This window comes from Bombina bombina, chromosome 3, assembly GCF_027579735.1.
Source record: "Bombina bombina isolate aBomBom1 chromosome 3, aBomBom1.pri, whole genome shotgun sequence".
In the NCBI taxonomy this organism is placed as follows: domain Eukaryota; kingdom Metazoa; phylum Chordata; class Amphibia; order Anura; family Bombinatoridae; genus Bombina; species Bombina bombina.
The window spans coordinates 231,862,979-231,888,465 of record NC_069501.1 but is presented as its reverse complement, the minus strand read 5'-3'; the positions used below and the strand labels follow the sequence as shown (position 1 = coordinate 231,888,465).

The 25,487-nt window shown below is 42.7% G+C and overlaps 1 protein-coding gene across 1 annotated transcript in view; it reads left to right on the top strand.

The window, feature by feature from the left end:
- SUPT6H (SPT6 homolog, histone chaperone and transcription elongation factor) overlaps positions 1-25,487 on the top strand; it is a 270,720-nt gene that overhangs the window by 104,249 nt on the left and 140,984 nt on the right. The window contains 2 exon segments of the mRNA XM_053706195.1: positions 13,737-13,854; positions 13,968-14,044. Coding sequence (XP_053562170.1) covers positions 13,737-13,854; positions 13,968-14,044 — 195 coding nt within the window.

The window sequence follows — 25,487 nt, the reverse complement described above, 5'->3', positions numbered from 1 at the left end:
ATTTTTTTTTTGCATAAATTGTCACAAAACACCCCCATATGGGCTATATAAATGGATAATCTACAAAACGTTTATGCAAAAAAGAAATCTAGTGCAGTGTCCCTTTAACACTAGCAAGTGATTTCTGCTTTAGTGATTGTACTCAAACTTCTTTCGCAGACTCCTTTTTGTCTTATTAATGGACATGTTGAACAGAGCATCAAAAACCAGCATGCTTTTTTTTTCTCAAACCATTGTTAGGGCTTTGTCACTGTTAACATTTTTTCTAAAACACTCATTTACCTAACAATAGCATATACAATAAATATTTCTGTCATGCCTATGAAAGAGCACTATTTTAAACGTATTAAAAAAAAGTGCATAGAGAAAAGGATCGATTTCAAGCTTTTTGTTTTGATTTTGAAATTAACAGGAAGTGCATATTTATGCACAGTTAGGGCTTAAAAAAGTTTTCTCGCTGGCAAAGTCTCATACTGTTTTATCAGTAGACGGTAATGCGGTAATGTTTACATCAGTACAGAAACTTAAATTGAGCAAAGAACAAAAACTTGATTTCTCTTGTTAAGTGTAGTCAGTCCACGGGTCATCCATTACTTATGGAATATATCTCTTCCTAACAGGAAGCTGCAAGAGGATCACCCAGCAGAGCTGCTACATAGCTCCTCCCCTCACATGTCATATTCAGTCATTCTCTTGCAGCCTAACTAGATAGGTCGCTGTGAGAGGTCTGTGGTGTTTTTTAACTTAGTTTATTTCTACAATCAAAAGTTTGTTATTTTAAATGGCACCGGAGTGTGCTGTTTATTCTCAGGCAGCATTAGAAGAAGAATCTGCCTGCGTTTTCTATGATCTTAGCAGACGTAACTAAGATCCACTGGCTGTTCTCATCTGAGGAGTGAGGTAACTTCAGAGAAGGGGAATAGCATGCAGGGTCCCCCTGCAAATGAGGTATGTGCAGTAATTATTTTTCTGAGGAATGGAATTGACTGAGAAAATACTGCTGATACCAATGTAAAGTAAGTTCAGCCTTAAATGCAGTGATAGCGACTGGTATTAGGCTGATGAGTGTGTGTACACCGAATGTATTTTTCTAAGGAATGGAATTGACTCTGAAAATACTGTTAATACTGAAATAATGTATGAGCCTTAACTGCAGTAAAAGCGACTGGTAGCAGGCTTATTAATAACAATTCATAACTTTTCAAATGTATGTTTAAAACGTTTACTGGCATGTTAATCGTTTTTTGTGAGGTACTTGGTGATAAAACTTATTGGGGCATGATTTTTACCACATGGCCATCTTTGTTTTCTGCATAGAAACAGTTTTCTGAGCTTCCCCACTGTTGTAATATGAGTGGGAGGGGCCTATTTTAGCGCTTTTTTGCGCAGTAAAAATTCAGTCACAATCTGTCTACTTCATCCTCCATGATCCAGATCGTCTCTAGAGAGCTCAGGGGTCTTCAAAATTCATTTTGAGGGAGGTAATCAGTCACAGCAGACCTGTGACAGTGTGTTTTGACTGTGAGAAAAACGTTAATTATTAAATTGTTAATCCGTTTTTGGGTATTAAGGGGTTAATCATCCATTTGCTGGTGGGTGCAATCCTTTGCTAACTTAATACATTTACTGTGAAAAATTTGTTGCTATAACTATTTTGGTTCATTGCTATTTCAACTGTGACAGCTTTTTGTGCTTCTTAAAGGCACAGTAGCGTTTTTTATATTGCTTGTAAATTTATTTAGAAAAGTATTTCCAAGCTTGCTAGTCTCATTGCTAGTCTGTTTAAACATGTCTGACACAGATGAATCTCTTTGTTCACTATGTTTAAAGGCCAATGTGGAGCCCAATAGAAATTTATGTACTAATTGCATTGATGTCAATCTTTACATGTAAAGAAATTATCACCAGACAACGAGGGGGAAGTTATGCCGACTAACTCTCCTCACGTGTCAGTACCTTCGCCTCCCGCTCAGGAGGTGCGTGATTTTGTGGCGCCAAGTACATCAGGGAGGCCCTTACAAATCACTTTGCAAGACATGGCTACTGTTATGACAGAAGTATTATCTAAATTGCCAGAATTAAGAGGCAAGCACGATAGCTCTGGGTTAAGGACAGAGCGCGCGGATGAGGTGAGAGCCATGTCAGATACTGCGTCACAGTTTGCAGAACGTGAAGACGGAGAGCTTCATTCTGTGGGTGACGGATCTGATCCAGGGAGACTAGATTCAGAGATTTCTAATTTTAAATTTAAGCTTGAGAACCTCCACATATTGCTAGGGGAGGTATTAGCGGCTCTGAATGATTGTAACACGGTTGCAATTCCAGAAAAATTATGTAGGTTGGATAGATACTATGCGGTACCGGTGTGTACTGACGTGTTTCCTATACCTAAAAGGCTTACAGAGATTATTAGCAAGGAGTGGGATAGACCTGGTGTGCCCTTTTCCCCTCCTCCCATATTTAGGAAAATGTTTCCTATAGACGCCACCACACGAGACTTATGGCAGACAGTCCCTAAGGTGGAGGGAGCAGTTTCTACTTTAGCTAAGCGTACCACTATCCTGGTGGAGGATAGTTGTGCCTTTTCAGATCCAATGGATAAGAAATTAGAGGGTTACCTTAAGAAAATGTTTGTTCAACAAGGTTTTATCTTACAGCCCCTTGCATGCATTGCGCCTGTCACTGCTAACGCATTTGTTTCTGATGCCGTCGTACATTTAACCAAACTTATGGCTAAGAACTCCGGATTCGCCATCCAAGCACGCAGAGCGCTATGGCTTAAAGTGAAGGTAAAGTTAACCATTATTGACAGCTGTATTATGTTAATCAGGTACTATATATCAAGATCGCTAAGTTTTTTAAACATTTTGGTATATATATAAATGTAAAATAAAGAGTTTTCTTCTGTTATGTGTGATCAGTCCACGGGTCATCATTACTTCTGGGATATAACTCCTCCCCAACAGGAAATGCAAGAGGATTCACCCAGCAGAGCTGCATATAGCTCCTCCCCTCTACGTCACTCCCAGTCATTCTCTTGCACCCAACGACTAGATAGGATGTGTGAGAGGACTATGGTGATTATACTTAGTTTTTATAACTTCAATCAAAAGTTTGTTATTTTACAATAGCACCGGAGCGTGTTATTGCCTCTCTGGCAGAGTTTGAAGAAGAATCTACCAGAGTTTTTACTATGATTTTAACCGGAGTAGTTAAGATCATATTGCTGTTTCTCGGCCATCTGAGGGAGGTAAAAGCTTCAGATCAGGGGACAGCGGGCAGATGAATCTGCATTGAGGTATGTAGCAGTTTTTATTTTCTGAATGGAATTGATGAGAAAATCCTGCCATACCATTATAATGACATGTATGTATACTCTACACTTCAGTATTCTGGGGATGGTACTTCACTGGAATTACTCTGTAAAAAGTACATTAAACCTTTTAATAGGTATTTATTATGTTAAACGTTTTTGCTGGAATGTAGAATCGTTTGCATTTTCTGAGGTACTGAGTGAATAAATGTTTGGGCATTATTTTTCCACTTGGCAGTTGCTTGTTTTAATTGTGACAGTTTCGTTTCTCTCTCACTGCTGTGTGTGAGGGGGAGGGGCCGTTTTTGGCGCTCTTTGCTACGCATCAAAAATTTCCAGTCAGTTACTCTTGTATTTCCTGCATGATCCGGTTCATCTCTAACAGAACTCAGGGGTCTTCAAACTTCTTTGAAGGGAGGTAGATTCTCTCAGCAGAGCTGTGAGACTTATATATTGACTGTGATTAAAAACGTTGCTCTGTAATTTTTATGTTTCAAATTTAATTATTATTACTTTACTAATGGGAACAAACCTTTGCTAAAAGTTGTGTTGTTTTCAAGGATTGATGCTATAACTGTTTTTCAGTTCATTATTTCAACTGTCATTTAATCGTTTAGTGCTTCTTTGAGGCACAGTACGTTTTTGTTAAATAAGATTGTAACCAAGTTGCAAGTTTATTTGCTAGTGTGTTAAACATGTCTGATTCAGAGGAAGATACCTGTGTCATTTGTTCCAATGCCAAGGTGGAGCCCAATAGAAATTTATGTACTAACTGTATTGATGCTACTTTAAATAAAAGCCAATCTGTACAAATTGAACAAATTTCACCAAACAGCGAGGGGAGAGTTATGCCGACTAACTCGCCTCACGTGTCAGTACCTGCATCTCCCGCCCGGGAGGTGCGTGATATTGTGGCGCCTAGTACATCTGGGCGGCCATTACAGATAACATTACAAGATATGGCTACTGTTATGACTGAAGTTTTGGCTAAATTACCAGAACTAAGAGGCAAGCGTGATCACTCTGGGGTGAGAACAGAGTGCGCTGATAATACTAGAGCCATGTCTGATACTGCGTCACAGCTTGCAGAGCATGAGGACGGAGAGCTTCATTCTGTGGGTGACGGTTTTGATCCAAACAGATTGGATTCAGATATTTCAAATTTTAAATTTAAATTGGAGAACCTCCGTGTATTACTAGGGGAGGTTTTAGCGGCTCTTAATGATTGTAACACTGTTGCAATACCAGAGAAATTGTGTAGGTTGGATAAATACTTTGCGGTACCGGCGAGTACTGACGTTTTTCCTATACCTAAGAGACTAACCGAAATTGTTACTAAGGAGTGGGATAGACCCGGTGTGCCGTTCTCACCCCCTCCAATATTTAGAAAGATGTTTCCAATAGACGCCACCACACGGGACTTATGGCAAACGGTCCCTAAGGTGGAGGGAGCAGTTTCTACTTTAGCTAAGCGTACCACTATCCCGGTGGAGGATAGCTGTGCTTTTTCAGATCCAATGGATAAAAAATTAGAGGGTTACCTTAAGAAAATGTTTGTTCAACAAGGTTTTATATTGCAACCCCTTGCATGCATCGCGCCGATTACGGCTGCGGCAGCATTTTGGATTGAGTCTCTGGAAGAGAACCTTAGTTCAGCTACGCTGGACGACATTACGGACAGGCTTAGAGTCCTTAAACTAGCTAATTCATTCATTTCGGAGGCCGTAGTACATTTAACCAAACTTACGGCTAAGAACTCAGGATTCGCCATTCAGGCACGTAGGGCGCTGTGGCTAAAATCCTGGTCAGCTGATGTAACTTCTAAGTCCAAATTACTTAATATACCTTTCAAGGGGCAAACATTATTTGGGCCCGGTTTGAAAGAAATTATCGCTGACATTACAGGAGGTAAGGGCCACGCCCTGCCTCAAGACAAAGCCAAAGCTAAGGCTAGACAGTCTAATTTTCGTCCCTTTCGGAATTTCAAAGCAGGAGCAGCACCAACTTCCACTGCACCAAAACAGGAAGGAGCTGTTGCTCGTTACAGACAAGGCTGGAAACCTAACCAGTCCTGGAACAAGGGCAAGCAGACCAGGAAACCTGCTGCTGCCCCTAAGACAGCATGAATCGAGGGCCCCCGATCCGGGACCGGATCTAGTGGGGGGGCAGACTCTCTTCGCCCAGGCTTGGGCAAGAGATGTTCAGGATCCCTGGGCGCTAGAGATCATATCTCAGGGATACCTTCTAGACTTCAAATTCTCTCCCCCAAGAGGGAGATTTCATCTGTCAAGGTTGTCAACAAACCAGATAAAGAAAGAAGCGTTTCTACGCTGTGTACAAGATCTGTTATTAATGGGAGTGATCCATCCGGTTCCGCGGTCGGAACAAGGACAAGGGTTTTACTCAAACCTGTTTGTGGTTCCCAAAAAAGAGGGAACTTTCAGGCCAATCTTGGATTTAAAGATCCTAAACAAATTCCTAAGAGTTCCATCGTTCAAAATGGAAACTATTCGGACAATCTTACCCATGATCCAAAAGGGTCAGTACATGACCACAGTGGATTTAAAGGATGCTTACCTTCACATACCGATTCACAAAGATCATTACCGGTATCTAAGGTTTGCCTTCTTAGACAGGCATTACCAGTTTGTAGCTCTTCCATTCGGATTGGCTACGGCTCCAAGAATCTTCACAAAGGTTCTGGGTGCCCTTCTGGCGGTACTAAGGCCGCGAGGAATTTCGGTAGCTCCGTACCTAGACGACATTCTGATACAAGCTTCAAGCTTTCAAACTGCCAAGTTTCATACAGAGTTAGTTCTGGCATTTCTAAGGTCGCATGGATGGAAAGTGAACGAAAAGAAGAGTTCTCTCTTTCCTCTCACAAGAGTTCCATTCTTGGGGACTCTTATAGATTCTGTAGAAATGAAGATTTATCTGACAGAAGACAGATTAACAAAGCTTCTAAATGCATGCCGTGTCCTTCATTCCATTCAACTCCCGTCAGTAGCTCAATGCATGGAGGTGATCGGCTTAATGGTAGCAGCAATGGACATAGTACCCTTTGCACGTCTACATCTCAGACCGCTGCAATTGTGCATGCTGAGTCAGTGGAATGGGGATTACTCAGACTTGTCCCCTACTGTGAATCTGGATCAAGAGACCAGAAACTCTCTTCTATGGTGGCTTTCTCGGCCACATCTGTCCAGGGGGATGCCATTCAGCAGGCCGGACTGGACAATTGTAATAACAGACGCCAGCCTACTAGGTTGGGGCGCTGTCTGGAATTCTCTGAAGGCTCAGGGACAATGGAATCAGGAGGAAAGTCTCCTACCAATAAACATTCTGGAATTGAGAGCAGTTCTCAATGCCCTTCTGGCTTGGCCCCAGTTAAAAACTCGGGGGTTCATCAGGTTTCAGTCGGACAACATCACGACTGTAGCTTACATCAACCATCAAGGAGGGACAAGAAGCTCCCTAGCAATGATGGAAGTATCAAAGATAATTCGCTGGGCAGAGTCTCACTCTTGCCACCTGTCAGCAATCCACATCCCGGGAGTGGAGAACTGGGAGGCGGATTTCTTGAGTCGCCAGACTTTTCATCCGGGGGAGTGGGAACTTCATCCGGAGGTCTTTGCCCAAATACTTCAACGTTGGGGCAAACCAGAGATAGATCTCATGGCGTCTCGCCAGAACGCCAAACTTCCTCGCTACGGGTCCAGATCCAGGGATCCGGGAGCGGTTCTGATAGATGCTTTGACAGCACCTTGGAACTTCGGGATGGCTTATGTGTTTCCACCCTTCCCGCTGCTTCCTCGATTGATTGCCAAAATCAAACAGGAGAGAGCATCAGTGATTCTAATAGCGCCTGCATGGCCACGCAGGACTTGGTATGCAGATCTAGTGGACATGTCATCCTGTCCGCCTTGGTCTCTACCTCTAAGACAGGACCTTCTGATACAGGGTCCATTCAAACATCAAAATCTAACTTCTCTGAAGCTGACTGCTTGGAAATTGAACGCTTGATTTTATCAAAACGTGGTTTTTCTGAGTCGGTTATTGATACCCTGATACAGGCTAGGAAGCCTGTTACCAGAAGGATTTACCATAAGATATGGCGTAAATACCTATACTGGTGCGAATCCAAAGGTTACTCCTGGAGTAAGGTTAGGATTCCTAGGATATTGTCCTTTCTACAAGAAGGTTTAGAAAAGGGTTTATCGGCTAGTTCATTAAAGGGACAGATCTCAGCTCTGTCCATCTTGTTGCACAGGCGTCTGTCAGAAAATCCAGACGTCCAGGCCTTTTGTCAGGCTTTAGCTAGAATCAAGCCTGTGTTTAAAACTGTTGCTCCGCCATGGAGTTTAAACCTTGTTCTTAACGTTCTACAAGGAGTTCCGTTTGAACCCCTTCATTCCATTGATATAAAGTTGTTATCTTGGAAAGTGTTATTTTTAATGGCTATTTCTTCGGCTCGGAGAGTCTCTGAGTTATCAGCTTTACATTGTGATTCTCCTTATTTGATTTTTCATTCAGATAAGGTAGTTCTGCGTACTAAACCTGGGTTCTTACCTAAGGTAGTCTCTAACAGGAACATCAATCAAGAGATCGTGGTTCCTTCCCTGTGCCCGAATCCTTCTTCAAAGAAGGAACGTCTTCTACACAATCTGGATGTAGTTCGTGCCCTCAAGTTCTACTTGCAGGCAACTAAGGATTTTCGACAAACGTCTTCCCTGTTTGTCGTGTACTCTGGTCAGAGGAGAGGTCATAAGGCTTCGGCTACCTCTCTCTCCTTCTGGCTTCGTAGCATAATTCGTTTAGCCTATGAGACTGCTGGACAGCAGCCTCCTGAAAGAATTACAGCTCATTCTACTAGAGCTGTGGCTTCCACTTGGGCCTTTAAGAATGAGGCCTCTGTTGAACAGATTTGCAAGGCTGCAACTTGGTCTTCGCTTCATACTTTTTCCAAATTTTACAAATTTGACACTTTTGCTTCTTCGGAGGCTATTTTTGGGAGAAAGGTTCTTCAGGCAGTGGTTCCTTCTGTATAATGAGCCTGCCTATCCCTCCCGTCATCCGTGTACTTTTGCTTTGGTATTGGTATCCCAGAAGTAATGATGACCCGTGGACTGATCACACATAACAGAAGAAAACATAATTTATGCTTACCTGATAAATTCCTTTCTTCTGTTGTGTGATCAGTCCACGGCCCGCCCTGTTTTTTAAGGCAGGTAAATATCTTTTAAATTATACTCCAGTCACCACTTCACCCTTGGTTTCTCCTTTCTCGTTGATTCTTGGTCGAATGACTGGGAGTGACGTAGAGGGGAGGAGCTATATGCAGCTCTGCTGGGTGAATCCTCTTGCATTTCCTGTTGGGGAGGAGTTATATCCCAGAAGTAATGATGACCCGTGGACTGATCACACAACAGAAGAAAGGAATTTATCAGGTAAGCATAAATTATGTTTTTATCTCTGTTCTCAGCCGCTCCTAGCTCCTCCCTCCATTTAGTTCCTGGTTTCTCAGTGTATTACGTACAGAGCGGTCCCACCCGCTCTATACGTACTGGAAAAGCGCGTTCTCGATTGACATTCAACTTGCGCATGCGCACATCATGCTGTACTGTCTAATTGCGCCTGCGAGACTAAAATCAATTGTGAGCTAAAGCGCAGGCGAATTGCGCATGCGCTAAGCTGGAACGAGCACGGCTTGGAAGGGAGAGGAAGTGTAGCCAACGCATGCGCACAACGGCAAGAAATAGAGTGACGTCAAATGACGGCCGCCTAACGGCCAGACATATCATTGGATAATCTAAGAACGTGACCTGACTGCAAAAAATAAAATAAAAAACGGGCTGATTATCGAACGATTATAATAGAATGGAAAAACGGTGATAATTAGGTAAATATTGAAAACTAGCAAAAATGATGACTTAAAGTACCCTTAATTTTAGCGCTATTTACATTTAAAATGATCGAACCTTGCAAAGTTTACCTTCACTTTAAATCCTGGTCAGCTGACGTGACTTCTAAATCTAAATTGCTTAATATTCCTTTCATAGGGCAGACCTTATTCGGGCCTGGCTTGAAAGAAATTATAGCTGACATTACGGGAGGTAAGGGCCATGCTCTACCTCAGGACAGGGCCAAATCAAAGGCCAAACAGTCTAATTTTCGTGCCTTTCGTAACTTCAAGGCTGGAGCAGCATCAACTTCCTCCGCTCCAAAACAGGAAGGAGCTGTTGCTCGTTACAGGCAGGGCTGGAAAGTTAACCAGTCCTGGAACAAGGGCAAGCAGGCCAAGAAACCTGCTGCTGCCTCCAAGACAGCATGAAGAGAGGGCCCCCTATCCGGAAACGGATCTAGTGGGGGGCAGACTTTCTCTCTTCGCCCAGGCTTGGGCAAGAGATGTCCAGGATCCCTGAGCGTTAGAGATCATATCTCAGGGATATCTCCTGGACTTCAAAACTTCTCCTCCACGAGGGAGATTTCATCTTTCAAGGTTATCAGCAAACCAAATAAAGAAAGAGGCGTTTCTACGCTGTGTACAAGACCTTTTACTAATGGGGGTGATCCACCCAGTTCCGCGGACGGAACACGGGCAGGGATTCTATTCAAATCTATTTGTGGTTCCCAAGAAAGAGGGAACCTTCAGACCAATCTTGGACTTAAAAATCCTAAACAAATTTCTAAGAGTTCCATCATTCAAAATGGAAACTATTCGAACCATCCTTCCCATGATCCAAGAGGGTCAGTACATGACCACAGTGGATTTAAAGGATGCCTACCTTCACATACCGATTCACAAGGATCATTATCGGTACCTAAGATTTGCTTTCCTAGACAGGCATTACCAGTTTGTAGCTCTTCCCTTCGGATTAGCTACGGCTCCAAGAATCTTTACAAAAGTTCTGGGCTCACTTCTGGCGGTACTAAGACCGCGAGGCATAGCGGTGACTCCGTACCTAGACGACATTCTGATACAAGCGTCAAGTTTTCAAACTGCCAAGTCTCATACAGAGATAGTTCTGGCATTTCTGAGGTCGCATGGGTGGAAGGTGAATGTGGAAAAGAGTTCTCTATTACCACTTACAAGAGTTCCCTTTCTAGGGACTCTTATAGATTCTGTAGAGATGAAAATTTAACTGACAGAGGCCAGGTTATCAAAACTTCTCAATGCTTGCCGTGTCCTTCATTCCATTCCACACCCGTCAGTAGCTCAGTGCATGGAAGTAATCGGCTTAATGGTAGCGGCAATGGACATAGTACCATTTGCGCGCCTGCATCTCAGACCGCTGCAATTGTGCATGCTAAGTCAGTGGAACGGGGATTACTCAGATTTGTCCCCCCTACTAAGTCTGGATCAAGAGACCAGAGATTCTCTTCTATGGTGGCTCTCTCGGCCACATCTGTCCAAGGGGATGACCTTTCGCAGGCCAGATTGGACGATTGTAACAACAGACGCCAGCCTTCTAGGCTGGGGCGCAGTCTGGAACTCCCTGAAAGCTCAGGGATTATGGACTCAGGAGGAGAAACTCATTCCAATAAATATTCTGGAATTAAGAGCAATATTCAATGCTCTCCTAGCTTGGCCTTAGTTAGCAACTCTGAGGTTCATCAGATTTCAGTCGGACAACATCACGACTGTGGCTTACGTCAACCATCAAGGGGGAACCAGAAGTTCCCTAGCGATGTTGGAAGTCTCAAAGATAATTCGCTGGGCAGAGTCTCACTCTTGCCACCTGTCAGCGATTTACATCCCAGGCGTAGAGAACTGGGAGGCGGATTTTCTAAGTCGCCAGACTTTTCATCCGGGGGAGTGGGAACTTCATCCGGAGGTCTTTGCTCAACTGATTCTTCGTTGGGGCAAACCAGATCTGGATCTCATGGCGTCTCGTCAGAACGCCAAGCTTCCTTGTTACGGATCCAGGTCCAGGGACCCGGGAGCGGTGCTGAATAGATGCTCTGACAGCCCCTTGGGTCTTCAACATGGCTTATGTGTTTCCACCATTCCCGATGCTTCCTCGTTTGATTGCCAAGATCAAACAGGAGAGAGCTTTGGTGATTCTGATAGCGCCTGCATGGCCACGCAGGACCTGGTATGCAGACCTAGTGGACATGTCGTCCTGTCCACCGTGGTCTCTGCCTCTGAGACAGGACCTTCTAATTCAGGGTCCTTTCAAACATCCAAATCTAATTTCTCTGAGGCTGACTGCATGGAGATTGAACGCTTGATTCTATCAAAGCGTGGCTTCTCGGAGTCGGTTATTGATACCTTAATACAGGCTAGGAAGCCTGTTACCAGAAAAATTTACCATAAGATATGGCGTAAATATTTATTTTGGTGCGAATCCAAGAGTTACTCATGGAGTAAGGTTAGGATTCCTAGGATATTGTCTCTTCTACATGAGGGTTTAGAAAAGGGCTTATCTGCTAGTTCGTTAAAGGGACAGATTTCTGCTCTATTCTTCTACACAAATGTCTGGCTGAAGTTCCAGACGTTCAGGCTTTTTGTCAGGCTTTAACTAGGATTAAGCCTGTGTTTAAGACTGTTGCTCCGCCGTGGAGCTTAAACTTAGTTCTTAATGTTCTTCAAGGCGTTCCATTTGAACCCCTTCATTCCATTGATATCAAGCTGTTATCCTGGAAAGTTTGGTTTTTGATGGCTATTTCCTCGGCTCGAAGAGTCTCTGAGTTATCTGCCTTACATTGTGATTCTCCTTATCTGATTTTTCATTCAGACAAAGTAGTTCTGCGTACTAAACCTGGGTTCTTACCTAAGGTAGTTACTAACAGGAATATCAATCAAGAGATTGTTGTTCCATCACTGTGTCCTAACCCTTCTTCAAAGAAGGAACGACTTTTGCATAATTTGGACGTAGTCCGTGCCCTGAAGTTCTATTTGCAGGCAACTAAAGATTTTCGTCAAACTTCATCCCTGTTTGTCGTTTACTCTGGACAGAGAAGAGGTCAAAAGGCTTCGGCTACCTCTCTCTCTTTTTGGCTTCGTAGCATAATACGTTTAGCCTATGAGACTGCTGGACAGCAGCCTCCTGAAAGGATTACAGCTCATTCTACTAGAGCTGTGGCTTCCACCTGGGCCTTTAAAAATGAGGCCTCTGTTGAACAGATTTGCAAGGCTGCGACTTGGTCTTCGCTTCACACCTTTTCAAAATTTTACAAATTTGACACTTTTGCTTCTTCGGAGGCTATTTTTGGGAGAAAGGTACTTCAGGCAGTGGTTCCTTCTGTTTAATGTTCCTGCCTTGTCCCTCCCTTTATCCGTGTACTTTAGCTTTGGTATTGGTATTCCATAAGTAATGGATGACCCGTGGACTGACTACACTTAACAAGAGAAAACATAATTTATGCTTACCTGATAAATTTATTTCTCTTGTAGTGTAGTCAGTCCACGGCCCGCCCTGTCTTTAAGGCAGACCTAAATTTTAATTAAACTCCAGTCACCACTGCACCCTATGGTTTCTCCTTTCTCGTCTGCTTTGGTCGAATGACTGAATGACATGTGAGGGGAGGAGCTATGTAGCAGCTCTGCTGGGTGATCCTCTTGCAGCTTCCTATTAGGAAGAGATATATTCCATAAGTAATGGATGACCCGTGGACTGACTACACTACATGAGAAATAAATTTATCAGGTAAGCATAAATTATGTTTTTGAAATGTCACCTTTTTATATGCAGAAAAGAAAAAAAAATACATTAAAGGGACAGTAATGTCAAAATTAAACATTTGTGATTTAGACAGAGCATGCAATTTTAAACAACTTTCCAATTGACTTCTATTAAATTTGTTTTGTTCTCATGGTTTTCATTGTTGCAAAGTAAATCTAGCTAAGGTGATAGGAGCTTAGAAGTGTGCACTCAATGGCAGCAGTATTTGTTTTGATATATAAGATTGCTGCAAAAACTGCTGCTGGAAGGCTAAAGATGTGCACGGTTCAAATTACTCTCTAACAAGGGATATGAAGAAACATTTCTTGTATACAAGGAAAATAATCCCTTTTATTACACATTCCCCAGTTTTGCATAGCCATCACTGTTATAGTAATAAAAAAAAAAATCCTCTGTGATTACCTTTTATATAAGTCAATCAGTGCTGACATAACTCCACGGGAGTGAGCACAATATTATCTATATTGCACAAATGAACTAGCATAGTATAGCTGTGGAAAAACTGTCAAAATTCACTGAGGTAAGAGGCGCCCTTCAAGGGCTTAGAAACTTGCATATGAGCCTACCTAGGTTTAGCTGTCAACAAAGAATACCAAGAGAACAAAGCAAATTTGTTGATGGAAGTAAATTAGAAAGTTTCATTTTGACTAGACTGTCCCTTTAAACTGCCATTGCCTCTTTGTCATTTTGCAAAATGTTAATACTATCAGCCTGCTAATTGTGCGGTTGTTTTCCAGGGATCACCCAGTGTTCTGTTCTCTAATTAATGGTGAAGGCGAGGTTACAGACTTTCTGCGTTTGCCTTATTTCACCAAGAGGAGGAATGCCTGGCGAGAAGAAGAGAGGGAGCGTAAGGTGAGACTACTCTGGAATGTTGTATCTTGATTTTAAAGTAATTTGCGGTTGGTACTTACTGTTTAACAAAGTTTGAATGGACAAAACTGATTTTACCCTATGGTTTGTTGTAGGTTAAGGACATGGAAACACTAAAGAAATTTTTAATCAGCAAGAAGCCTCATGTTGTTGCAATTTCAAGCGAAAATAGGTACGAATACTTATGTATTTGTAAGGAGTACTGAGACGTAAGCTTGCACGAAAAGTAACAAGCTTTGCAAGACAAAGATAAGTTATTTATAAAAATGCATTAAGAAATGGAAATAAATAAATATATATATATATATATATATATATATATATATATGTATGTATATATATATATATATTTATTCAATTGCATGGAGAGTCCACAAGTCCATTCTAATTACTAGTGGGAATTAAACTCCTGGCCACTAGGAGGAGCAAAGAACACCCCAGCAAAGCTTTAAGTATTCTCCCACTTCCCACAATCCACCAGTCATTCTTTGCCTTGTACATCAGGAGGATGTTGTGCGAAGATGGTGTCTGAAGATATTTAATCCTTTTATGGGTAGTTTCCCTGCAAGCAAGGATTGGGGCAATGCTGTGTCCATGTAATCCTCTTTAGTAAGTGTAGTGGCTTTTAGCAGTTGGAAGTCAGTGAGGTAGTCCTTTCTTCTCTTCCAACATTTAGGCTAACCCCTATATAGAAATCCAGGGTTGGTTACTCTGAAATTCTTTCTTTTTCTTCAGGTCCCTGTCAGAGGTTGTCTGAGTCTGTCATACCTGAGAAGCTGTTTATGCCCTGCAGCTGAATTTACAGGTAAGTGTGTTTGCCTTCTAGGTTAGAAAGGTACAGCACTTTTGGGGGTTAATTCCCTAAGTGGATATATTAGGGACTTTATATCTTTTCATATTAGGGATATTCAAATTTGGGCAGCATGGACAGTGCACTGCATTATGAGTATAGATTAGGGGTTAAAATTCTCCTTTTATATTTTTTTGGGGCTGGCTATTGAGAGAGGAGTGAAGGTTTCACTATTAGGGCTAATTTAAACATATATTTTGCCCTTATATGTGTTGCAGTCCTTATGTGTTTTGGGCTAGTAAGCCCTACGGCAATATTTCTTTAAGACACGTTGAGTCCACGGATCATCTTAATTACTAATGGGATATTCACCTCCTGGTCAGCAGGAGGAGGCAAAGAGCACCACAGCAGAGCTGTTAAATAGCTCCTCCCTTCCCTCCCACTCCAGTCATTCTCTTTGCCTATGTTAGTGATAGGAAGAGGTAAAGTAAGGTGTTAGACTAGATTCTTCAATGAAGAGTTTATTATTTTTAAAGTAGTACAAGATTGTGCTGCTTTGTTCTGGCGTGTAGCCGTAGTCCATATCAGTCTCTTCAGTAGGGCTTTGGTGGCTTTAGAGCAATGGGAACTAATGGGACATAATTCTCACTGCTCCTCCCATACATTTATGCTGCCCTATTCCTGACCGCCTAAGTAAAATAACTCATGCTTTATTTTTATCCACAGGGCTATGGGAGGGAGAGGACCTCCTAAACCTGCTGAGCTGCCCTGCTGTCTGGCAGATTTTAAAGGTAAGTGCTGACTTTTTTATTCTGGGTCTGAGGAAAAGAAAAAATTCAGGACAGATGAAGTGTAGCACTTTACTGGGACACATATCTCCTATGTATGTATAAAAGGGGATCCTGTGACAGCATATTATTAACAGGCACTGGGGCTGAGAGAGAATAGAAGGTGGCTTCTCTGGGGGCTCTTATATATACAAGAGTATTTATTCACTTAGACCGAGCTGGGAAAAAGCTCAGGAGGGGTGATGCTTGGTGTACTACCTATCATTCGGTACTACAATTTGCCTCCAGGTGTTACAAGGCAGGGTTCAGTTATCTCCCAGTGGCCTAACTCTAAAAACACTAATGGCGACCGGGAGATCGTGTGTGGTAACGCCGACGACGGGCGGGGTTACGTTTGGCGCCGTTTTCGAGCGGCACAATTTTCCGAACTCTGGGCTCCATTACAATGGGAAATCAGAGTTCAGGGTTATCACGCCCACGAAGGGCGGAGCTAGGTTTGAGCCGACTTAGACGGCTCTCCATTTTTTCCGTTCATCGGAAGGAAAGAGGAAGAGTAGAGTTGTTTTTCTTTGCTAAGCACAGTACTCAGTGCTATTATTTAGGTGGTTCCGGATAGCGCTACAGCTGCGCTCCATATTTGCATAGCAACATGAGGTTCTAAGTGTCACTGAGTTTGTATGACATTTTAGTATTGGGTACTGGTGGATGGGCACCTCAGAATGATATATTTGAGGTGTAAGTAAGTGCTACGATATTTGCACGCTAATCTTTTTTGCACACAAAGATAAAGTTAGGTTAAAATTTAAAGAAACAGTAACTTTTTATATGTTTATTAAAAGAATTTCTTTCATGTAATTGGCAAGAGTCCATGAGCTAGTGACGTATGGGATATACATTCCTACCAGGAGGGGCAAAGTTTCCCAAACCTTAAAATGCCTATAAATACACCCCTCACCACACCCACAATTCAGTTTTACAAACTTTGCCTCCCGTGGAGGTGGTTAAGTAAGTTTGTGCTAGATTCTACGTTGATATGCGTGGAGTGCAGTGAATGTCAGAGGGATGTGAAGAGAGTATTGCCTATTTGAATTCAATGGTCTCCTTCTACGGTCGTAGAGATTCATCTCTTACCTCCCTTTTCAGATCGACGATATACTCTTATATACCATTACCTCTACTGATTCTCGTTTCAGTACTGGTTTGGCTATCTACTATATGTAGATGAGTGTCCTGGGGTAAGTAAGTCTTATTTTTTGTGACACTCTAAGCTATGGTTGGGCACTTTATATATAAAGATCTAAATATATGTCTTTAAACTTATATTTGCCTTGATTCAGGATGATCAATATTCCTTATTTCAGACAGTCAGTTGCATTATTTGGGATAATGCATATGAATAATCCATTTTTTTCTTACATTAAAAATTGTTTCAAATTTACTTTTTTCCCTGTGTGCTGTTAGGCTCGCGGGGGCTGAAAATGCTTCAATTTATTGCGTCATTCTTGGCGCTGACTTTTTTGGCGCAAAATTTTTATTATCATATCCGGCGTCATACGCCGGAAGTTGTTCGTGATTGCGTCATTTTTTTGACGTTTTGTGCCAAAAATGTCAGCGTCACCGGATGTGGCGTCATTTAAGGCGCCAATAATGTGGGCGTCTTTTTTGGCACTAAAAAATGTGGGCGTCATTCTTGTCTCCACCTTTTTTTCACATTATTTTCAGTCTCATTTTTCATTGCTTCTGGTTGCTAGAGGCTTGTTCATTGGCATTTTTTCCCATTCCTGAAACTGTCATTTAAGGAATTTGATAATTTTGCTTTATATGTTGTTTTTTCTATTACATATTGCAAGATGTCTCAGATTGACCCTGGATCAGAATCTACTTCTGGAAAGACGCTGCCTGATGCTGGTTCTACCAAAGTTAAGTGCATTAGTTTGTGATTAGTTTGTGATGAATGTCATGATAAGCTTGCTAATGCAGATAGTATTTCCATTAGTAATATACCATTACCTGTTGCTGTTCCCTCAACATCTAATACTCAGGATGTTCAATATAAAAGAATTTGTTTCTAAATCTATTAGGAAGGCTATGTCTGTTATTCCTCCTTCCAGTAAACGTAAAAGGTCTTTTAAAACTTCTCATTTTTCAGATGAAATTTTAAATGAACGTCGTCATTCTGATTTGTCTGTTTCTGATGAGGATTTTTCTGGTTCAGAGGATTCTGTCTCAGATATTGACACTGATAAATCTTCATATTTATTTAAAATGGAATTTATTCGCTCTTTACTTAATTAAGTTTTAATCGCATTAGAGATGGAGGAATCTAGTCCTCTTGATACTAAATTTAATAAGAGTTTAAATTCGTTTTTTTAAACCTCTTATGGTTATTCCTGAAGTTTTTCCTGTCCCTGATGCTATTTCTGAAGTAATTTCTAGGGAATGGAATAATATGGGTACTTCTTTTACTCCTTCTCAAAAGTTTAAGAAATTGTATCCTGTGCCATCTGACAGATTAGAGTTTTGGGACAAAATCCCTAAAGTTGATGGAGCTATCTCTACTCTTGCTAAACGTACTACTATTCCTACGGCAGATAGTACTTCCTTTAAGGATCCTTTAGATAGGAAGATTGAATCCTTTCTAAGGAAAGCTTATTTATGTTCAGGTAATCTTCTTAGGCCTGCTATTTCTTTGGCTGATGTTGCTGCCGCTTCCACATTTTGGTTGGAGGCTTTAGCACAACAAGTATCAGACCATAATACTCATAGCATTGTTAAACTTCTTCAACATGCTAATAACTTTATTTGTGATGCCATCTTTGATATCATTAGAGTTGATGTCAGGTATATGTCTTTAGCTATTTTAGCTAGAATAGCTTTATGGCTTAAAACTTGGAATGCATATATGTCTTCTAAGTCAACTTTGCTTTCTCTTTCTTTCCAAGGTAATACATTATTTGGTTCCCAGTTGGATTCTATTATTTCAACTGTTACTGGGGGGAAAGGAACTTTTTTGCCTCAGGACAAAAAAATCTAAAGGTAAATATAGGGCTGCTAATCGTTTTCGTTCCTTTCGTCAGAATAAGGAACAGAAGCCTGACCCTTCCCCTAAAGGAACGGTTTCTGTTTGGAAACCTTCTCCAATCTGGAATAAATCCAAGCCTTTTAGAAAGTCAAAACCAGCTCCCAAGTCCACATGAAGGTGCGGCCCTCATTCCAGCAAAGCTGGTAGGGGGCAGGTTACGATTTTTCAAAGACATTTGGATCAATTCGATTCACAGTCTTTGGATTCAGAACATTGTTTCACAAGGGTACAGAATAGGTTTCAAGGTAAGGCCGCCTGCGAAGAGATTTTTTCTCTCTCGCATTCCAATAAACCCAGTGAAGGCTCAGGCATTTCTGAAATGTGTTTCAGTTCTAGAGTTGGCTGGATTAATTGTGCCAGTTCCAGTTCTGGAACAGGGTCTGGGGTTTTACTCAAATTTATTCATTGTACCAAAGAAGGAGAATTCCTTCAGACCAGTTCTGGATCTAAAGATATTGAATCGTTATGTAAGGATACCAACATTCAAAATGGTAACTATAAGGACTATTCTGCCTTTCTCCAACATAGGTGTGTCCGGTCCACGGCGTCATCCTTACTTGTGGGATATTCTCTTCCCCAACAGGAAATGGCAAAGAGCCCAGCAAAGCTGGTCACATGATCCCTCCTAGGCTCCGCCTACCCCAGTCATTCTCTTTGCCGTTGTACAGGCAACATCTCCACGGAGATGGCTTAGAGTTTTTTTCTATTTTAAAACGTTTTTTGTACACGAGTCTTGCCCACTCAGGAGGCCCCTAGTACATCTAGCGCGCCAATACTCCTTACTATGCAACAATTAACGGCTGTAATGGATAATTCTGTCAAAAACATTTTAGCCAAAATGAACACTTATCAGCGTAAGCGCGACTGCTCTGTTTTAGATACTGAAGAGCATGACGACGCTGATAATAATGGTTCTGAAGGGCCCCTAACCCAGTCTGATGGGGCCAGGGAGGTTTTGTCTGAGGGAGAAATTACTGATTCAGGGAACATTTCTCAACAAGCTGAACCTGATGTGATTACGTTTAAATTTAAGTTGGAACATCTCCGCATTCTGCTTAAGGAGGTATTATCCACTCTGGATGATTGTGACAAGTTGGTCATCCCAGAGAAACTATGTAAAATGGACAAGTTCCTAGAGGTCCCGGGGCTCCCAGAAGCTTTTCCTATACCCAAGCGGGTGGCGGACATTGTTAATAAAGAATGGGAAAGGCCCGGTATTCCTTTCGTCCCTCCCCCCATATTTAAAAAATTGTTTCCTATGGTCGACCCCAGAAAGGACTTATGGCAGACAGTCCCCAAGGTCGAGGGAGCGGTTTCCACTTTAAACAAACGCACCACTATACCCATAGAGGATAGTTGTGCTTTTAAAGATCCTATGGATAAAAAATTAGAAGGTTTACTTAAAAAGATGTTTGTTCAGCAGGGTTACCTTCTACAACCAATTTCATGCATTGTCCCTGTAGCTACAGCCGCATGTTTCTGGTTCGATGAGCTGATAAAGGCGGTCGATAGTGATTCTCCTCCTTATGAGGAGATTATGGACAGAATCAATGCTCTCAAATTGGCTAATTCTTTCACCCTAGACGCCACTTTGCAATTGGCTAGGTTAGCGGCTAAGAATTCTGGGTTTGCTATTGTGGCGCGCAGAGCGCTTTGGTTGAAATCTTGGTCAGCTGATGCGTCTTCCAAGAACAAGCTACTTAACTTCCTTTCAAGGGGAAAACACTGTTTGGCCCTGACTTGAAAGAGATTATCTCTGATATCACTGGGGGTAAGGGCCACGCCCTTCCTCAGGATCGGCCTTTCAAGGCAAAAAATAAACCTAATTTTCGTCCCTTTCGTAGAAATGGACCAGCCCAAAGTGCTACGTCCTCTAAGCAAGAGGGTAATACTTCTCAAGCCAAGCCAGCTTGGAGACCAATGCAAGGCTGGAACAAGGGAAAGCAGGCCAAGAAACCTGCCACTGCTACCAAGACAGCATGAAATGTTGGCCCCCGATCCGGGACCGGATCTGGTGGGGGGCAGACTCTCTCTCTTCGCTCAGGCTTGGGCAAGAGATGTTCTGGATCCTTGGGCGCTAGAAATAGTCTCCCAAGGTTATCTTCTGGAATTCAAGGGACTTCCCCCAAGGGGGAGGTTCCACAGGTCTCAGTTGTCTTCAGACCACGTAAAAAGACAGGCATTCTTACATTGTGTAGAAGACCTGTTAAAAATGGGAGTGATTCATCCTGTTCCATTAAGAGAACAAGGGATGGGGTTCTACTCCAATCTGTTCATAGTTCCCAAAAAAGAGGGAACGTTCAGACCAATCTTAGATCTCAAGATCTTAAACAAGTTTCTCAAGGTTCCATCGTTCAAGATGGAAACCATTCGAACTATTCTTCCTTCCATCCAGGAAGGTCAATTCATGACCACAGTGGATTTAAAGGATGCGTATCTACATATTCCTATCCACAAGGAACATCATCGGTTCCTAAGGTTCGCATTCCTGGACAAGCATTACCAGTTCGTGGCGCTTCCTTTCGGATTAGCCACTGCTCCAAGGATTTTCACAAAGGTACTAGGGTCCCTTCTAGCTGTGCTAAGACCAAGGGGCATTGCTGTAGTACCTTACTTGGACGACATTCTGATTCAAGCGTCGTCCCTTCCTCAAGCAAAGGCTCACACGGACATTGTCCTGGCCTTTCTCAGATCTCACGGATGGAAAGTGAACGTAGAAAAGAGTTCTCTATCTCCGTCAACGAGGGTTCCCTTCTTGGGAACAATTATAGACTCCTTAGAAATGAGGATTTTTCTGACAGAGGCCAGAAAAACAAAACTTCTAGACTCTTGTCGGATACTTCATTCCGTTCCTCTTCCTTCCATAGCGCAGTGCATGGAAGTGATCGGTTTGATGGTAGCGGCAATGGACATAGTTCCTTTTGCGCGCATTCATCTAAGACCATTACAACTGTGCATGCTCAGTCAGTGGAATGGGGACTATACAGACTTGTCTCCGAAGATACAAGTAAATCAGAGGACCAGAGACTCACTCCGTTGGTGGCTGTCCCTGGACAACCTGTCACAAGGGATGACATTCCGCAGACCGGAGTGGGTCATCGTCACGACCGACGCCAGTCTGATGGGCTGGGGCGCGGTCTGGGGATCCCTGAAAGCTCAGGGTCTTTGGTCTCGGGAAGAATCTCTTCTACCGATAAATATTCTGGAACTGAGAGCGATATTCAATGCTCTCAAGGCTTGGCCTCAGCTAGCGAGGGCCAAGTTCATACGGTTTCAATCAGACAACATGACAACTGTTGCGTACATCAACCATCAGGGGGGAACAAGGAGTTCCCTAGCGATGGAAGAAGTGACCAAAATCATTCTATGGGCGGAGTCTCACTCCTGCCACCTGTCTGCTATCCACATCCCAGGAGTGGAAAATTGGGAAGCGGATTTTCTGAGTCGTCAGACATTGCATCCGGGGGAGTGGGAACTCCATCCGGAAATCTTTGCCCAAGTCACTCAGCTGTGGGGCATTCCAGACATGGATCTGATGGCCTCTCGTCAGAACTTCAAAGTTCCTTGCTACGGGTCCAGATCCAGGGATCCCAAGGCGGCTCTAGTGGATGCACTAGTAGCACCTTGGACCTACAAACTAGCTTATGTGTTCCCGCCGTTTCCTCTCATCCCCAGGCTGGTAGCCAGGATCAATCAGGAGAGGGCGTCGGTGATCTTGATAGCTCCTGCGTGGCCACGCAGGACTTGGTATGCAGATCTGGTGAATATGTCATCGGCTCCACCTTGGAAGCTACCTTTGAGACGAGACCTTCTTGTTCAGGGTCCGTTCGAACATCCGAATCTGGTTTCACTCCAGCTGACTGCTTGGAGATTGAACGCTTGATCTTATCGAAGCGAGGGTTCTCAGATTCTGTTATCGATACTCTTGTTCAGGCCAGAAAGCCTGTAACTAGAAAGATTTACCACAAAATTTGGAAAAAATAGATCTGTTGGTGTGAATCTAAAGGATTCCCTTGGGACAAGGTTAAGATTCCTAAGATTCTATCCTTCCTTCAAGAAGGATTGGAAAAAGGATTATCTGCTAGTTCCCTGAAGGGACAGATTTCTGCCTTGTCTGTGTTACTTCACAAAAAGCTGGCAGCTGTGCCAGATGTTCAAGCCTTTGTTCAGGCTCTGGTTAGAATTAAGCCTGTTTACAAACCTTTGACTCCTCCTTGGAGTCTCAACTTAGTTCTTTCAGTTCTTCAGGGGGTTCCGTTTGAACCCTTACATTCCGTTGATATTAAGTTATTATCTTGGAAAGTTTTGTTTTTAGTTGCAATTTCTTCTGCTAGAAGAGTTTCAGAATTATCTGCTCTGCAGTGTTCTCCTCCTTATCTGGTGTTCCATGCAGATAAGGTGGTTTTACGTACTAAACCTGGTTTTCTTCCAAAAGTTGTTTCTAACAAAAACATTAACCAGGAGATTATCGTACCTTCTCTGTGTCCGAAACCAGTTTCAAAGAAGGAACGTTTGTTGCACAATTTGGATGTTGTTCGCGCTCTAAAATTCTATTTAGATGCTACAAAGGATTTTAGACAAACATCTTCCTTGTTTGTTGTTTATTCCGGTAAAAGGAGAGGTCAAAAAGCAACTTCTACCTCTCTCTCTTTTTGGATTAAAAGCATCATCAGATTGGCTTACGAGACTGCCGGACGGCAGCCTCCCGAAAGAATCACGGCTCATTCCACTAGGGCTGTGGCTTCCACATGGGCCTTCAAGAACGAGGCTTCTGTTGATCAGATATGTAGGGCAGCGACTTGGTCTTCACTGCACACTTTTACCAAATTTTACAAGTTTGATACTTTTGCTTCTTCTGAGGCTATTTTTGGGAGAAAGGTTTTGCAAGCCGTGGTGCCTTCCATTTAGGTGACCTGATTTGCTCCCTCCCTTCATCCGTGTCCTAAAGCTTTGGTATTGGTTCCCACAAGTAAGGATGACGCCGTGGACCGGACACACCTATGTTGGAGAAAACAGAATTTATGTTTACCTGATAAATTACTTTCTCCAAGGGTGTGTCCGGTCCACGGCCCGCCCTGGTTTTTTTAATCAGGTCTGATAATTTATTTTCTTTAACTACAGTCACCACGGTACCATATGGTTTCTCCTATGCAAATATTCCTCCTTAACGTCGGTCGAATGACTGGGGTAGGCGGAGCCTAGGAGGGATCATGTGACCAGCTTTGCTGGGCTCTTTGCCATTTCCTGTTGGGGAAGAGAATATCCCACAAGTAAGGATGACGCCGTGGACCGGACACACCGTTGGAGAAAGTAATTTATCAGGTAAACATAAATTCTGTTTTTGTTCAGCAAGGGCATTATGTGTCCACAATAGATTTACAGGATGCATATCTTCATATTCCGATTCATCCAGATCACTTTCAGTTTCTGAGATTCTCTTTTCTAGACTAGCATTACCAGTTTGTGGCCCTTCCGTTTGGCCTAGCAACAGCTCCAAGGATCTTCTCAAAGGTTCTCGGTGCCCTTCTCTCTGTAATCAGAGAACAGGGTATTGCGGTATTTCCTTATTTGGACGATATCTTGGTACTTGCTCAGTCTTCACATTCTGCAGAATCTCATACGAATCAACTTGTGTCGTTTCTTCAAAGACATGGTTGGAGGATCAATTTACCAAAGAGTTTGTTGATTCCTCAGACAAAGTTAACCTTTTTGGGTTTTCAAATAGATTCAGTGTCCATGACCTTGTCTCTAACAGAAAAGAGACGTCTGAAATTGGTTTCAGCCTGTCGAAACCTTCAGTCTCAATCATTCCCTTCGGTCTGTCAGGTTGGGGAGCTGTATGGGGATCTCTGACAGCGCAGGGGGTTTGGGAATCTCGGGAGGCGAGATTACCAATAAACATTTTGGAACTCCGTGCGATTTTCAGAGCTCTTCAGTTCTGGCCTCTTTTGAAGAGAGAATCGTTTATTTGTTTTCAGACAGACAATGTCACAACCGTGGCATATGTCAATCATCAGGGTGGGACTCACAGTCCTCAGGCTATGAAAGAAGTATCTCGGATACTTGTATGGGCGGAATCCAGCTCCTGTCTAATCTCTGCGGTTCACATCCCAGGTGTAGACAATTGGGAAGCGGATTATCTCAGTCGCCAGACGTTACATCCGGGCGAATGGTCCCTTCACCCAGAGGTATTTCTTCAGATTGTTCAATTCTGGGGACTTCCAGAAATAGATCTGATGGCCTTTCATCTAAACAAGAAACTTCCCAGGTATCTGTCCAGATCCAGGGATCCTCAGGCGGAAGCAGTGGACGCGTTGTCGCTTCCTTTTAATTATCATCCTGCCTATATCTTTCCGCCTCTAGTTCTTCTTCCAAAAGTGATTTCCAAAATTCTAATGGAACGTTCGTTTGTTCTGCTGGTGGCTCCAGCATGGCCTCACAGGTTTTGGTATGCGGATCTCATTCGGATGGCCAGTTGCCAACCGTGGACTCTTCCGTTAAGACCAGACCTTCTATCTCAAGGCCCTTTTTTCCATCAGGATCTCAAATCATTAAATTTGAAGGTATGGAAATTGAACGCTTGATTCTTAGTCATAGAGGTTTCTCTGACTCAGTAATTACAGGCTCGTAAATCTGTGTCTAGGAAGATTTATTATCGAGTCTGGAATTTTACAGTTTCTTCAGGATGGTTTGGATAAAGGTTTGTCTGCAAGTTCCTTGAAAGGACAAATCTCTGCTCTCTGTTCTTTTTCACAGAAAGATTGCTAATCTTCCTGATATTCATTGTTTTGTACAGGCTTTGGTTCGCATCAAACCTGTCATTAAGTCAATCTCTCCTCCTTGGAGTCTTAATTTGGTTCTGAGGGCTTTACAAGCTCCTCCGTTTGAACCTATGCATTCTCTGGACGTTAAATTACTTTCTTGGAAAGTTTTGTTCCTTTTGGCCATCTCTTCT